The sequence below is a fragment of the Apteryx mantelli genome, chromosome 31 (genome assembly GCF_036417845.1).
Source record: "Apteryx mantelli isolate bAptMan1 chromosome 31, bAptMan1.hap1, whole genome shotgun sequence".
Lineage (NCBI taxonomy): Eukaryota > Metazoa > Chordata > Aves > Apterygiformes > Apterygidae > Apteryx > Apteryx mantelli.
The window spans coordinates 755,338-768,702 of NC_090008.1; the positions used below are offsets into that span (position 1 = coordinate 755,338).

General features: G+C 53.3%; 1 protein-coding gene across 2 annotated transcripts in view; it reads right to left on the reverse strand.

Annotated features, from left to right (window-relative positions):
- Positions 1 to 12,630, reverse strand: part of INTS3 (integrator complex subunit 3) — a 47,040-nt gene extending 34,410 nt beyond the window's left edge. Inside the window, exons 1-5 of one of the 2 annotated variants that reach the window (XM_067313241.1) lie at positions 12,255 to 12,630; positions 7,890 to 7,973; positions 6,539 to 6,622; positions 804 to 917; positions 422 to 506 (exon numbers count right to left, since the gene is read on the reverse strand). In XM_067313241.1, coding sequence (XP_067169342.1) covers positions 422 to 506; positions 804 to 917; positions 6,539 to 6,622; positions 7,890 to 7,973; positions 12,255 to 12,356 — 469 coding nt within the window. In that variant the 5' untranslated portion in view covers positions 12,357 to 12,630. Of the gene's footprint in view, positions 1 to 69; positions 168 to 421; positions 507 to 803; positions 918 to 6,538; positions 6,623 to 7,889; positions 7,974 to 12,254 lie in introns of those variants that run through there. The other variant, XM_067313242.1, reaches the window with a different exon arrangement.
- Positions 12,631 to 13,365: the final 735 nt, after the last annotated feature.

A 13,365-nucleotide genomic window follows, 5' to 3' on the forward strand; every position in this document is an offset into this window, starting at 1 on the left:
CGCTTCCTGGCTGTTCCAGCAATGCTGTGGCATTTGCCAGAAGCCTCCTGGCTCCCTCTCATGACTCACCCCTTGTAGAGGCTGTTGGGAGCAACAGACTCTTCAAGGCTTATTCTCTGCTTCATCCTCCCTGGAGAGATTTCCTCACCAGACAGGTTGGGACAGGCTTGGTGCCTGCCAGTGAGCCCTGCTCTTCCTGGTGTCAGCTGGGTACTACGCAACTCCGGAAGCCTGCCAGGACCCGGCCGCACAGCAACCCAGGCTCTTCGCACGGAGGCAGGAGGCCCCAGCTCAGACCTATGTGCAGCGCACCATGAGCCAGCCCTGCTACGCCACAGACAGCGCCCAGCCTGCTGGCACGAGCACAGAGGGGTAGGCAGAGAGGGGTCAGCTCCCCCCTGCTGCCCAGGGCAGAACTCACCTGCAATCTGCTTCATGAACGTCATGCAGACACCATCCGCTCCAAGCACCCCGCTCTTCACCAGCTCCCGCAGCAACCACACCAGCTGGACACACGGAGAGATCAGTGCAGCCTCTGTCACAGACCCTCCCACGACCCCTCTCCCACTGCAAGTTAGACTTCCAGCAATACTGTGGCTTCCCCTGAAGGTGACACTGCCACCCTCCCCTGCTGGGGTTTTCTTTCCAGATGTGGGTCTTTGGCATGAGAGCAAAGAGCTCCAAGGGTACCGACTGTCCCCCGAGCCTTTCATACTCAACCCTGAGCAAGCAGATGCCCTCTGCTCACCCTCTGCTAGGTTAGCGTGTCAGGCGTGATTCTGAGGGCAAGACCCTCTCCTCACCTGGGTCCGACAGGTGTCCTGCAGCTTCAAGTATTTCTCCATGAGAATCTGGTTGATCTTGTTGAGAACAATGTTCATGCCATCTCGGCTCACCAGCGCCAAGTCCCGGTAGCACTGCAGCAGAGAACATGAGCAGGAGATAGTTACAGATGGCCCATCAGGAGCAAAAGGACCCTAACAGAAAACTCGCAACGATTCTTCAAGTCTGACTAGATAACACCAAATAAACTAATTTCAGAGAAAGAACATAAAGACCATCAGACTCCATGGGGTGACCTGAACCAGCATCCCAGGCCAGGCAAAGTTAGAGGGGGAAGGGCCTGCTCCCTTGGGTTTGGAGAGCTAGCTATCCTTTAGGGTATTACAAATGACAACTGGATTCACTGGATTTAGCCCCAGAAACCAGGTGTTTCTCGCTCCAGTACAGATGCCTTTGGGTGGCTGCAGAACAGTATTCCCTGTTCCCTTATCCCAGCCTTCCCTGAACTCTGCCACAGTCCTGGAGAGACCAACATTAGAGAGAAAAGAGAGAGAACAGTTCTTCAGTCCTGTGGCAGGGGAGGGAGAGGGCAAATATCAGTTAGTGAACAGTCACGTCCAGGCTGCTTAAGCCTCCTGCTGTTGCCCATTCCCATCTCTCTGGAAGCAGTGACAACTGGAACCTCACTGAAGACACCCACGGTGTTATTGAATGGAAGCACAACGTGATGCTAGTTAAATATTGCTGCATGGGAACTCCATGGAGATGCAGGAGTGAAGGCAGATTGTTCCCATGCCACCTGCTCCTTCTCACACCTGTTAGCACCAGACTTCTGAGGTGAACTGGAGCTGAATTCAGAGACCTTCAAAACCAAGCTACTGTGTCAGCTTGTTTCAGGTTAGAAATTCAGACATCCCGCCTGCAGTCCAAATCAGCAGAGCTGATGGGGCTCTGCAGCAGGAAGAGGGAACTATAGGCATTGCATCTTAGGAAAGGGAAGGACCTTCTCCACTTCTGTCTGCCAGGAATAACGCTGGCCAGAGAGCAAAGGTGCTGACTCTCCCCTTCCCCTCTGGTATTGGCAGCAGGGGGTGGAGGGTGATTAGGAAGTAATTTGCTAAGTGGTTCTGCATGAATGTTAATTTGTGCCGTTAAATGTCATGATATTCCAGAGAGCAGGGGTCTGGTCTCTGCATCCTCCTTTGGAGAGTTAATGAGGCCTCAAAAGATCTCTTTGATTAGACTCCCTGTGCTCAGGCTCTCTTCCCTCCCTTTTTCATGTAGCACTGGGTTAAAAAAAGAGGGGGGGGGAAAAAAAGCAGAATCCAACAGGTGTAGACTTCTGGGGGTCTTTTATTGCTTACAAAATGCTAAATGAGCACCCACAAAGCAGAGCCAGACCCCAAGCCTCCACACAGACTGTTACGTGGCTTCGCACGTGAGCTCTAATGAGAGCTGAGCACACGCAACACCTCCCTCCACTGCACCAGCTTTTCAGAAGAAACACATGCATCCCCACGATGGGAAGACACATGGGACCAGCTGGTCCAGGACACAGAACGCCAGGAAGCATCCTGGTTGCTAATTCCCCCGATGGTCTGCCCAGACTCAGGTGAAGCTTTACCTCATCTTTTGGAAAATGCTGGTGTCATCAGGCCCCTACACTGCCCGGATCCTACCTCCTCCTGGGCTCGATTACAGGGTCAGGACTACCATCCATTGCCCCGGCATTCCCCCTCACAGCTAGGTGCATTTCTGCACCCTTAGGAATAGCAAAAAGATGAACATGCTTCATCTGAGTGACTTTTCCAGGTGGTCAGTAGCTGCTTCCGCATTCAAAGAATTCACACTTTTCTGGGTGGAACATCTGGCTTTTGGTTTTCTCCCTCACATAGGTAAGGTGCGCCACGTCCACATTTGCATTTAAAGCCACAAAGAGATTCTGCGACACAGCTCTGAGAGCCTGGATTAGTTCCCAACCAGCTGTGCAGATTCCGGCTGTTACTAGCCGAATCCTCAGGAGAAGGGGTGGAACAAACAGCTAGAAGAGACACTAAGGGATTTAGCTTTTGGTTCGGGATTTAAGTCCCAGGAGGAAGGACACCCTAAGCCTATTACCTAAGAGAAGTTTGGCAGCTCTTCACCTTGCTTACTGCACGCTTCCTCAAATGTAAGAAACAAACACTGCAAAAGCCAGAACTCAAACCACACGTTGGATGCTGCTGATGCTTGGCCCGAAGCACAACTGGGCAGAAGAGAACAAACCCCGTTTTGTCAGCATCACTGAAGTATCGTGTGTCACTAACTAGTTGCCCAGACAGGTCAGACTGGACCCCTACCTAACACCCTCCGGCACAAGGACGGCAGCAATAATTCGAAGGAAGAAAGGTGGTCGGAGAAAATCTCCAGGGCTCCAGTGGCAAGGGAGGGGGGAGAGAACCTGAATTTCTTGATTATTGCCAAGGCTGCAAACAATCCATCGTCTCCTCCCTGCTCTTGGCAGATTGGAGCCACCGCTCGCACAGGCCGTTTAATTAACAGGAAGGAACAAATGATAAATGTTCGCTTTAAATGAGGGAAGAGGGGGAAAAAAAATAAAAGAAAACAGCAATCGAGTGGAGGAGCGAGGCCCCCTCCCGCCAGCACCGGGGCAGAAGAGGCCCACGCCAGCCGCTGGAGATGTCAGGGAAGCAGTCGCGCCCGTCCGCGGGGAGGGCTCCATGCACTCTGATCCCAGAGCAGAGTGTTAATTAAAGTGAGAGGTGCCGGGCGGAGGAGGGAGATCTGACAGATCAGTTGCTGTCACTCTGATATTTGGACATGGCCAAGTGTCCCTCCTCACAGCTGGACAAGTTTAGCACGGCTAAACTCTCCTGGCTGGAGAGTCAAGGCAACAAAGGGGGAGGAGGAGAGCCGCGTGCTTCAGCCGATCCTCCGTCCGCAAGGGGAGGGCTGGGCTAGGATTTCTTTCATCAAGCAGCAAGGTGCTAGGGGCAGCTCAAGGTCCTCTCCTGAAGTGGGGGAAAGGGAGGCGGCTGTGCTTTAAACAAGCCCTCCTGGAGGAAAAGGAAGCCGTGGTGCCTCCACCTCCCACCTGAGCCTCCCGTCCCAGCGACGCGGCTGGGGGACAGCAAGGCCACGGTGCGGGAGGAGCTGGCTCAGCCTGCGGAGCACAGACATCCACTGAAGAAATACAAGATGACCAAGCAGATGGCTCGGGATGCCTCCGCCGGCGTGCTGGGGGACCGGAGCACACGCTGCACACCCCCGCTCAGCTTCGAAGGCGACAAGCACACAAGTACTCTTGAAGGCAAACCCAGCCAGCTGCAACATGCAGCTCTTTGCAAACTGACAGGCTCGAGGAGGAGAGCAAAGCACTTGTGGGTACGCTCAGTTCAGAGCGTGCTGCTGGCGCGCACCACCACAGCCTGCTTCCAGACCGACCTCAGAAGGTCGGACCTTCCCTGACACGACGCTCCCGTGCTGATGGCCAGCCAGGCAGAGGTTGTGCATCTTCACCGGTGACCAGAGGTGGGAACTGTTACTGCTGACCACTCTAGGGCTGGGGGCCGCTTGCTGGTGGATGAATAGAGCTCTGTCCTTTGCGCGACGTTTTCAAGGTGCTCTGAAGTGTTTCACAAGGTCCCTTATCAGTCGGTCAAGTGTTAACCCTCTCCACAGGCAGGGAAGGAGTAACTCACCCCCAAAGCCTGGCAGAAAAATCACTGACTGGCTTCCTGTCCCTGCTGTCTGGATACAGGGCAGGTGGCAACAACAGATGACATCAGAGGCCAGCAGACAGGCAGATCCAATTACTCCCTAAGAAAAGTAACGTGCTCCTAGGAGCAGATCTGACAAGAGCAGGAGGACCAGCCATGTCTAATTAACATGGCCATGAGCAGCAAGCATGTCCCCAGCCTGATGTTTCTGAGAGACAGCGTCAGCGCCCGTCAGCAGCTCAGCCGCACGGAGCCAGACCATTCGTCCCCTCGCTCCACTTGCCAGAGGACATTACGGAAGGGAGAACGCGCTGGGCAGGTTTAGCTCGGCCCCTCGCAGTAGGATGGCCGAAGAGCGCTGCGCAGATTGAAGGCTGGAGACTGCTGAGATCACTCAACCTCGGCTTCCAGGGCAAGGAAGCCCCTGTCCCACGAGTCCTTTGCTACCTGTGGGCAGTTACTGGTGTTTGAATATTCCTCACCACATCACAGCCATGGTTCGCCACATCCTAGAGGAGAGAAGAGCCTTTCATTCCTCACGGAGCAGTTTAACCCTTTAGACAGACCATCCTGCACGGTGCTGCTATTCGGCAACAAGAAATAGTCTTTGGCTCCTACACTGTACTGCAGTTTCTTGGAAAGAAAGAGGTGTTCACCAGTGCTCTGAGCCCCATCCAGATTCAACCTGTCTGGGTTTCCAAGCTCAACACTAAAGTGCACTTAGTGCACGAAGCAGTATCAGGCCAGAGTCTGACAACAGCAGGGCTGGGGACTCTGGACAGGATTTGGGAAGGCCTTGAACCAACAGAGAGACGGAACAAAACACAGCCACACAACTGAAGAAAAAACTGTCTTGCATCAGCACAATAAACAGCCAGGCGTAAAGACCTACAGGAGAAGTGTGTTCTGCTTTTAAGGTGTGATTCCTGGGGAACAGAACTGTAACTTCATTGACGAGGACTGTCCCATCTAGCAATGCCAAGACAGCTATGAGTCCTGGGAGTTAATGTGGATCTATTGCTTTGGTGGAGAGAGCTCTGCCCTCACAGCAGTGATTAAATCAAGAGAGAATATTGCATGAGTCACCTTCAGTCCAGCGCCGCGCCAGGATTTACAGCACATCTCTAATAGCATGCCACTCAGCCACACTCGCAGCCGACCCTGGCAAGTTCCTGCTTCAAGAGAGTCCACTTCAACCCTTTTAAATTCTACGCAACACCTGTCTCCTGAAATGCATCCAAGCAAGGACCCCCCCGGTATCACTCTTCATGCATAGCTCTTCCACCATGCTTTTGTTTTTCCTTTTAGCTGCCACAAATGGATCTGGTTTCTAAAACAAAACATTTTCAACTCCCTGTCAAGCTCTGCATTGTTTGCAGCACCAGTGCCAAATCCAAGATCTTTAGAATACAAAACATTCATCTTCACGTAGGTGACTTATTTTAAAATCAGAGTTTACAGCATCATTAAAAAGCAATATTTAAAAATTAGATCCAGCCTGCAAAGTTAATAGAGGTGAATTGCAAAAATGAAGTTTTGTTTAGGAATTAGATCTGTTTCTTCTCCAGAGTCTAAATGATTATTTTCCGTAGGCATATACATCTGGCCCCCAGCATGCAAGTCCATTCTGGGCCTCCAAAGGCCAAGGCAGAAACTGGGAAATGCCTTACAGCTTCCTTAGGAATCAGCATTCACCTCCCATAATGAAAAACAATTAATTCTAGGGCTGTGAAAGAATCCAGCCAAGTTCCACTCTCTCGTGGCAGTATCTGCATTCCCCGAGCAGCAGCTGCTGCAGTGCCTGTGCCACGTGGATGTAACAAAAACAGAAGTGGTACAAGCAAAGTCATCGTCCTGCTACAATAAACATTGCTTAGAGTGCTGCGGATTCCAGCCAGGAGGCCTTCAATGCCTGCACGAGACTGAAAGGCTTCTCCAGTTAGAAGCACCTCTCCAAATCCCAGGGCTGCCTGGAGAGCAAAACCTCTTGTGAAACAAACCTTCAGCACTCGCTGACAGGAGCACGTGTGCCTTACCTTCTGTGCCTGGGCGGGTTCAGTCAAGACCAGAGTGAAAAGACCCAGGCAAATCTCCTCGTGTTGGGGGGTTCCTTTACATATCTGAGCGAGAGAAAGCAAGTACCATCCATGAGCAGGTGAGAGATGCTGTGAGAGGAAGGTCAATAAAACATCTGGAGAGGGAAACCCTCCTCGAGTCTACAAAATGGATGGTTAATGGAGCAAACAGCAACCCAAGAGGAACTCACAACAGGATCACAAATGGATACAGAAAATGTAGAGGGTCTCCCTAACATTTTTATCCATTTGCAAAATCCATGCTGCTGCAAACCTCTCACAGGGATTGGCTGGCCAGTATTTTGTATTTAAAAGACATAGTTTAAGAAACACCAATCCTCCAAAGTGACAGAGAGCATTCTAGTGATTCTAGTTGCATGATTTCAGGATACTCGCGAGCATCAAAACCCCAAACAAATTGATCAAGAACACGAGCAGAACCTCTGAGCCCTCTCCTCCTGTTGGGGACCTGCCCAGGCTCTGCGCTATACACAGCGCACATTAGTATTGTTAAAGATCTTTCTACAAGCTGTTCATCCAAATGGGAAAGGATTTCACAAGCTTCAGAGCCCTGAAATCCAGCCTGCGTTGCCCTCCTTTTCCCATTAAGGAAAAGGCAACTTGTACCACTGATCCCAACAGCCTAAGGTGTTCTGGGGAGTAAAAAATGCAACCAACATGCCTGAGAGCCCATTAAGATGTCACCCGACTGTTTTCCTTATACGGTAACGTCAGCAGCTTACTGGCAAGTATTTTAAGACTTTGCGGAGTTAGAAATAAATGCTGCATCCCTCAACAGAAAGAGTGAACCTGCCCTTTCCAGTGGTCTGGAGTCTGGCTGTTTGGAGGCCAAGAAAAAGTTAAGCCGAGCAATGCAAGAGTACAAAAACATATGAGAAATGCATATACATTCTGTAAACATCGGAAGCATGTGCACAGTGACAAAGATCCATGTGTGCGTGCACGACCCTCCTTTCACAAGTACCCATGCAATGGGAAAGAGACACATTCAGCCAGATTTCAGCAAGAAACTGCACTGCAGGTTGGCTTCCAAATATGTTACTAGGCAAGGATTAAAACTATGGTGCTGTTTTGTCTTTTAACTGTAATAACTCTGGGAATCCTTGACAGGTTCAGAACAGTGAGAACCCAGCAGGCTCCATTCCCCAGCCTCTTAATACCTGCCTGTTCTTTGTGCCTTGTTAATGGCTTACATGCCTGCTCTCTCAGAGAGAGATCTGTGCAGGTACAGAATACCATGAATTACTTCTTCCAGTCAAGATTTCTCGTTTCTCCAGGAGATGACACTTACATGAGCATTCAGGGCATCATTAGCTTCCCTTTCCGACAGCCCGTTGGTCAGCGAAGTCACGATGCCCACGCATCTTTCTAGTCTCTGAAACGAACAAAAACCAAGGTCACAAACTTGAAGCACGTCCTCTCAGGCACAAAACACAGCACAGGATCCTTTGAGCCGGCGATCCAATTTGGAAGCCTAGTTTTCCAGAGGTGTTGGGTACCCGCTCTCGAAGAACAAAGCTCCTTTGGAGCCTTGCCTGCTTGAGCAATAGCTAACAACCCTAAAATAACTCAGCAGTTTTGAAAATCTTGCCCCTGTTTATTCTTGCTGACATAGAAAGAGTGATAGAAGAGCCCTAAATTGGTTAGCAAAGAAGTTACAAGTAAGGCAGTAACAGCATCCCACACAAACACCTAAACAGACAGAAAAAAGCCAGTGATGCAAGAGACATTCTCAGCTTGTGTCAAAGCCCCAGAACCTCTTGCCAGTTGGAGAAGCTGCTGCCTCATAAATGTTCGTTTGGGTTTTAAATGCTCTGCTGACACTGCTCGAAGAGCCAAAAAATAAATATGGTATTATTCCGTGACACTAATATTGATGTCACTTGGATACAAGGCCAAGATGCATTCGTACAGAGGCTGATTTGAAACGGGGTTGTCAGTCCTCACTCTGAGAGGAGAGCTGCACTCCGAGCTGGTGAGCTTTCTCTGCGAGGGAGCCACAGGGCTGCGTCCTTCCCCCACGACAGGCAAGCTAGAGCCTGACGCTGTAATTCAGCGGCTCCCAGGTTCTCCGCGAGACCCAAAGTGACAGAGAGCATTCTAGTGATTCTAGTCGCATGACCTCAGGATGCTTCGTTACTCGTGGGCATCAAAACCCCAAACGAGTTGAACACCGGATCTTCACCCAGACCCAACATGCTGCTGTACCTGACCAATATTTCTGGCTAGCCCAGCACAGGAGCTGCAGGCCCTCTCTCGCCTCCTACAGCACATGCTGAGCCCCTCATTAACGACTCCCACGAGGTTCCCTGTAGGGGAGGAAGACGGCTCCAGCTCCCGCAAGCACTGGCGGGGAGAACACAGGGGAGGCAGGAGGGGTTAGCTGCCCTTTCTGCATAAAAGCTGTGGTCAGTGCCTGTGCCGACAGAAGCAGGCGTGCCAGGATCACGCTGAGGAAGGCAGGGCTAGCTCAGGCCAGCGCGTTACCCGCCACCTACCTCTTCACCGAAGGAACGGGCAGCCACGCTCAGAAACGGCTACCTCCATAGGCGGGCAGGGCCCCAGAGGTAGCTCGGGACCAACTCTGGTGCTGGGGAAGCGCGAGCAGAAGTGAAGTGACTCTGAGCCATTAAGTGCCATGAATACACGGGAATGCCGCATCCCCTCCCGCCTTCCCCTGCGACCTCACGGACAGGGACACAAGCGCAGTACGGATACGCAGGCTTACCACAGGCTCTTGAAGCAGCGATGGCACCCGAGAGCCTGCAAACGGGCGAAAAGCAGCGTTCCCAGGCTGTCAGTGCAAGAGCAACTTGACTGCACAGCTGACGCTGCAGGGCTCCTTTAATTCTTGCGTCTTATTCTCACACTACAACTTACACAGCAAGATGTTGGTCTAAATTTAACTCTTCCATAAACAGGTACATTGCCTTGGAAGGGAGATGTGCCCTGTCGGCTGTTCACTCCTTCTTTGCCTGTGCCACAAATGCCACGCAAGAGCTGCAGACCTGGCTGGAACACTTCTGCCTCTGCAATGACTGCAGGGTCACCCGCTGCCCATAAAATGAGGTCTCACTTTTCTGGAGTTTCCTTGGTGCCCACAGTTAATGGTGGAGTGACCTGCCTGCTTCAGGCAAAAGCACCAAATGAAGTCTAAGACAGGCAATAAGCAGGTTACAAGGTTATTTCTACAGAGTCGCTTCTTGATTAAAATGCAAACACATCACGCTGATTAGGGAACTGATTAGTGACTCCTTTGCATATCAAAGGGGCTGCAGCGATGAAGCTATTGAGAAGGGGGTCAGCAGTTCTGTGCTCCAGGCGATATGAAAGAAGATGTGCTGGTCAGTAACGCAGAGATAATGCCTTTGTAAAACAGGCTTTGTTCAAGACAGAGCAATAGCATTATTAAAGAGCAACGGGGCAAAATCCATGAAAATCACAAATCTAAGGCAGATGAATTATTTGAAAGAGAGGACAAGATCCAGCAACTGAAAAAGTTAGAAAAGTTCCAGTGAGAAGTAAGACAACTCGTTGGCAGACAATGCAGCCAATTAACCACCAGAAGAGCTTTGCAAGGAAGTTCATCATCACATAACGTCTTTGCCCCGAGACCTGCCGATGGACATACTAGATCAGTTTTTGGCATTCCCTTCTTGGGATAAATGGGAGAGGCACAAACTCGATCCTGCAAGGTATGCAGTTTATGTGAAAACAGTATGCCTACCTCAGAGCAACTTTAACAGCTCACATTCCAGTAACAAGCTCTGTTGCCTCTATCTAAATCCACAGCAGACCAAGACAAACACTTGTTTTTGTTTTAGCTTAACACCTAGTATAAGATATGTTTTGATGAGATCCAGTCCTTCCAGTCACCTCTTTCTCCCCCAAAACAGAGGTGTTCAGCCTATCGTTACAAGCAACTCTAACCACTGGTAGGGGGAACGACCAGAAGAGGTTTTTTCTGAGCACGACGGTCTGTTTACTTCAATAACTTAATGCACAGGGAACGCACAGTTTTTCCCATGTACAGGCTATTTCCTGTTTGTGAGAGTCTTACACAAACAAGTGAGCAAGGAACCTGAAACCTGTGACAGCAAATCCATCAGCACATACAACACTCAGGAGCATAATTAATACCTGAAACTACTTTAAACTACTTTCTTCAACCAGACTGGACTTTTTGTTGATAGTATTGCTTTCCAATATTTTAGCTGTTTAAGAAGGAATGCCACCTAAAAAACAGAAATTCGTTTCTTCTCGACAGTTTTCTCATCCTGATTCTTGGGTTTGTGAACTTGACTGGATAAGTCATTTCACCAGCCCATCGCTCCATCTTGCTTGCTGAGTCGGGGCAATTCCTTCCTAGACCTGTGAGATTTTGTAGCTGAACAGATCTGCGGTTCCTCAGAGGAAAACCCTGCAGAACACTACTTATTAGTGCTGTGGGTATCCCAGAAGATCCACTTCGGAAGTCCTAGGCCAACTTTCAAGCCCAAGCGAACCACTTGGCTGTGCCAGGCACACGGAGTTACACAGGGCCGAAGTTTGGAACGTTCTGTTCAGACCTGGACAGGACCCAAAACACACACGGGGACCGCTGAGCGCTTTGAAGGAATATAAATACACTCCAAATGGCAAAGGACAGCTTCCAGACCTTGAGACCTAGTTATTCCCGTTACCATCCTGTTTTTCTTCTATAATTGAAATCCAGCACAATTTTTGTCCACTGCTTCCAAAGCTCCAAATACATCTGTTTCCATCACACAGTAAATAATCAGTTTCTCCCACAAGTCTAGGAGCTCAGGAGAGCCCAGCTGCTCCCCTGGCACAGGGGAAGTTTGCCCTGCAACAGCTTCTTTTACAAGATCCCTGAACACTTTATTAATTTATCCTGCGAGACAGGTGTAAGTCAGTGTCACAGAGCAGCCCGGGGAGACCAAGTGATGCGCCCGCACTCAGGGAGCTCCCCCGGCCCCTGCTAACCCTCTTCCACAATTTCTCAGCACCAAGAACAGATCCCAGTTGTCCTGGGGAGATCCCAGCCCTCCCCACCTGCTACAGAGCAAGCTCCCTTTCCATGGCGCAGGGAGAAAAGCTCAACGGGAACTAGGATAATGCAGTTGCACGGTTTTATAATTTGGGGCCTGTGAGGCCTGAGAAACACCCTGATGGTGGATACAAACAGCTAGCAGGCGAAAAAGTTTTCCAGCTGTAAGAAAGATGAATCCTGCCAGTGCTTAAGCATGAAACAAGCTTCACAGCCCTGTTCCACGGCCTCCGCTCCACGTACAGGTTGCACACGTCCGCGCCTCCGCTCTACCCAAGCCCAGCCGCCGCAAGGCAGGCAGAGACCCAGGCCGAGAGGACGAGCTGGGGGCTAAGGCGCAGCAGAGGCAAGTCAGGACACCGTCAGCGGCCTCTGCGCCACGGCACCCGATCCGGGGAGCCTGGCACACACACGCACACGACAGGAGGCCTGCGAAGCGCTCGCGGCATGCTCCCTCCCGCAGGGAGAGGCGAGGGGGGCAGTCGGCCCTGCACGCCGGGGGGACGGGCCCGCCCTGCCTTCCCCGGACCCCTGGGCACGGCCGTGTCCTGCCAAGCCCCCAACCCTCCCCCTGGAGCCTCCCCAGCCCGAGCCCCGTGCACCTACCTCCTCCAACTCATCCTTGGCATCCAGAAGAGTGGAGACCAGCAACTTCCCTCCTCCTCCTCCTCCTCCTGCTGTTCCCCCCTTCCCCTTCTGCATCTCCATGGCTGGGGAGGGGGGGAGGGCAGCCCCTCTCCGGGGGGGCTTGGCTTGGGGGGAGCCCCCCCTCTTTGCCCCCTTTGCACGCTTGGCAATCCCCCCCCACCCAGCTCTTCCTCGCTGGAGGAAGGGGGGGGCTCTGTGAGAAATCCCCCTCTTCTCACCCCTGGGGCTCCCCCAGCTCCTGCAATGGGGGGGGGGGAAGGGGAAGCGATGAGGTGGAGGGGGACGAGGGCTCCCCCGCCTGCTCCTCAGGGGCTTCAGCCCAGTGCGGGGGGGTTGCTGGTGGGATAAGGGAAGGTGCTGGGGGGATAAGGGGGGGGAAAGGGGGATGCTGAGGGGCCGGGGGGGGGGCTGCCTCGCCTTGGCAGGGGGCGGAGGGGCTGCTCTTTGACTGGGGCAGGCGCGGGCCTCCGCCTGCGGCCTGTGCTGTGGGGGGGCTGCTACGGGGGGGCCTTACGGGAGGGTGCTATGGGGGGGGGCGCTATGGAGGGATCCTGGGGGGGGGGCCTGTGGTAGGGGGGGTCCCCGGGGGCTGTGGGGATGGGGGGCCGGGGGGGTGCGGTGAGGGGGGGCCCCGGGGGGGGGCCGCGCGGAGGGGCCCGGGGGGGGCTGTGGCGGGGGGGCGGGGGCCCGCGGCGCGGGGGGCTCGGGCGTGACAGGCCCCCGGCGCGGGGGGGGGGGGGGGGGCGGCCGGGGGCTGCCGCCGCGGGCGGGGCGGGGGGGGTCTCTGCGCCGGGGCGGCGGGGCGGGGGTCTCGGTGCCGGGGGGAGGGGAGCGGGCGGCTCCGCACCCCCCGCCCAGCGCCGCCGACCGGAAGTCACTGGGAGAGGGACAGCAGGGCCGGGGGGAAGAGGAAGCGGCCCCGCGGCCGGAAGCGCCCGCCCTCCTCAGCCCCGGAGGCCAATAGGAGCCCCAATCCGGCGCTGAGTGGCAGCGCGGGCGGGCGCCGCCGGCCCCTCCCAGCGGCTGCTCGAAGGGGCGGGGCCTCCCGGGGCGGCGCGGCCAATAGGGA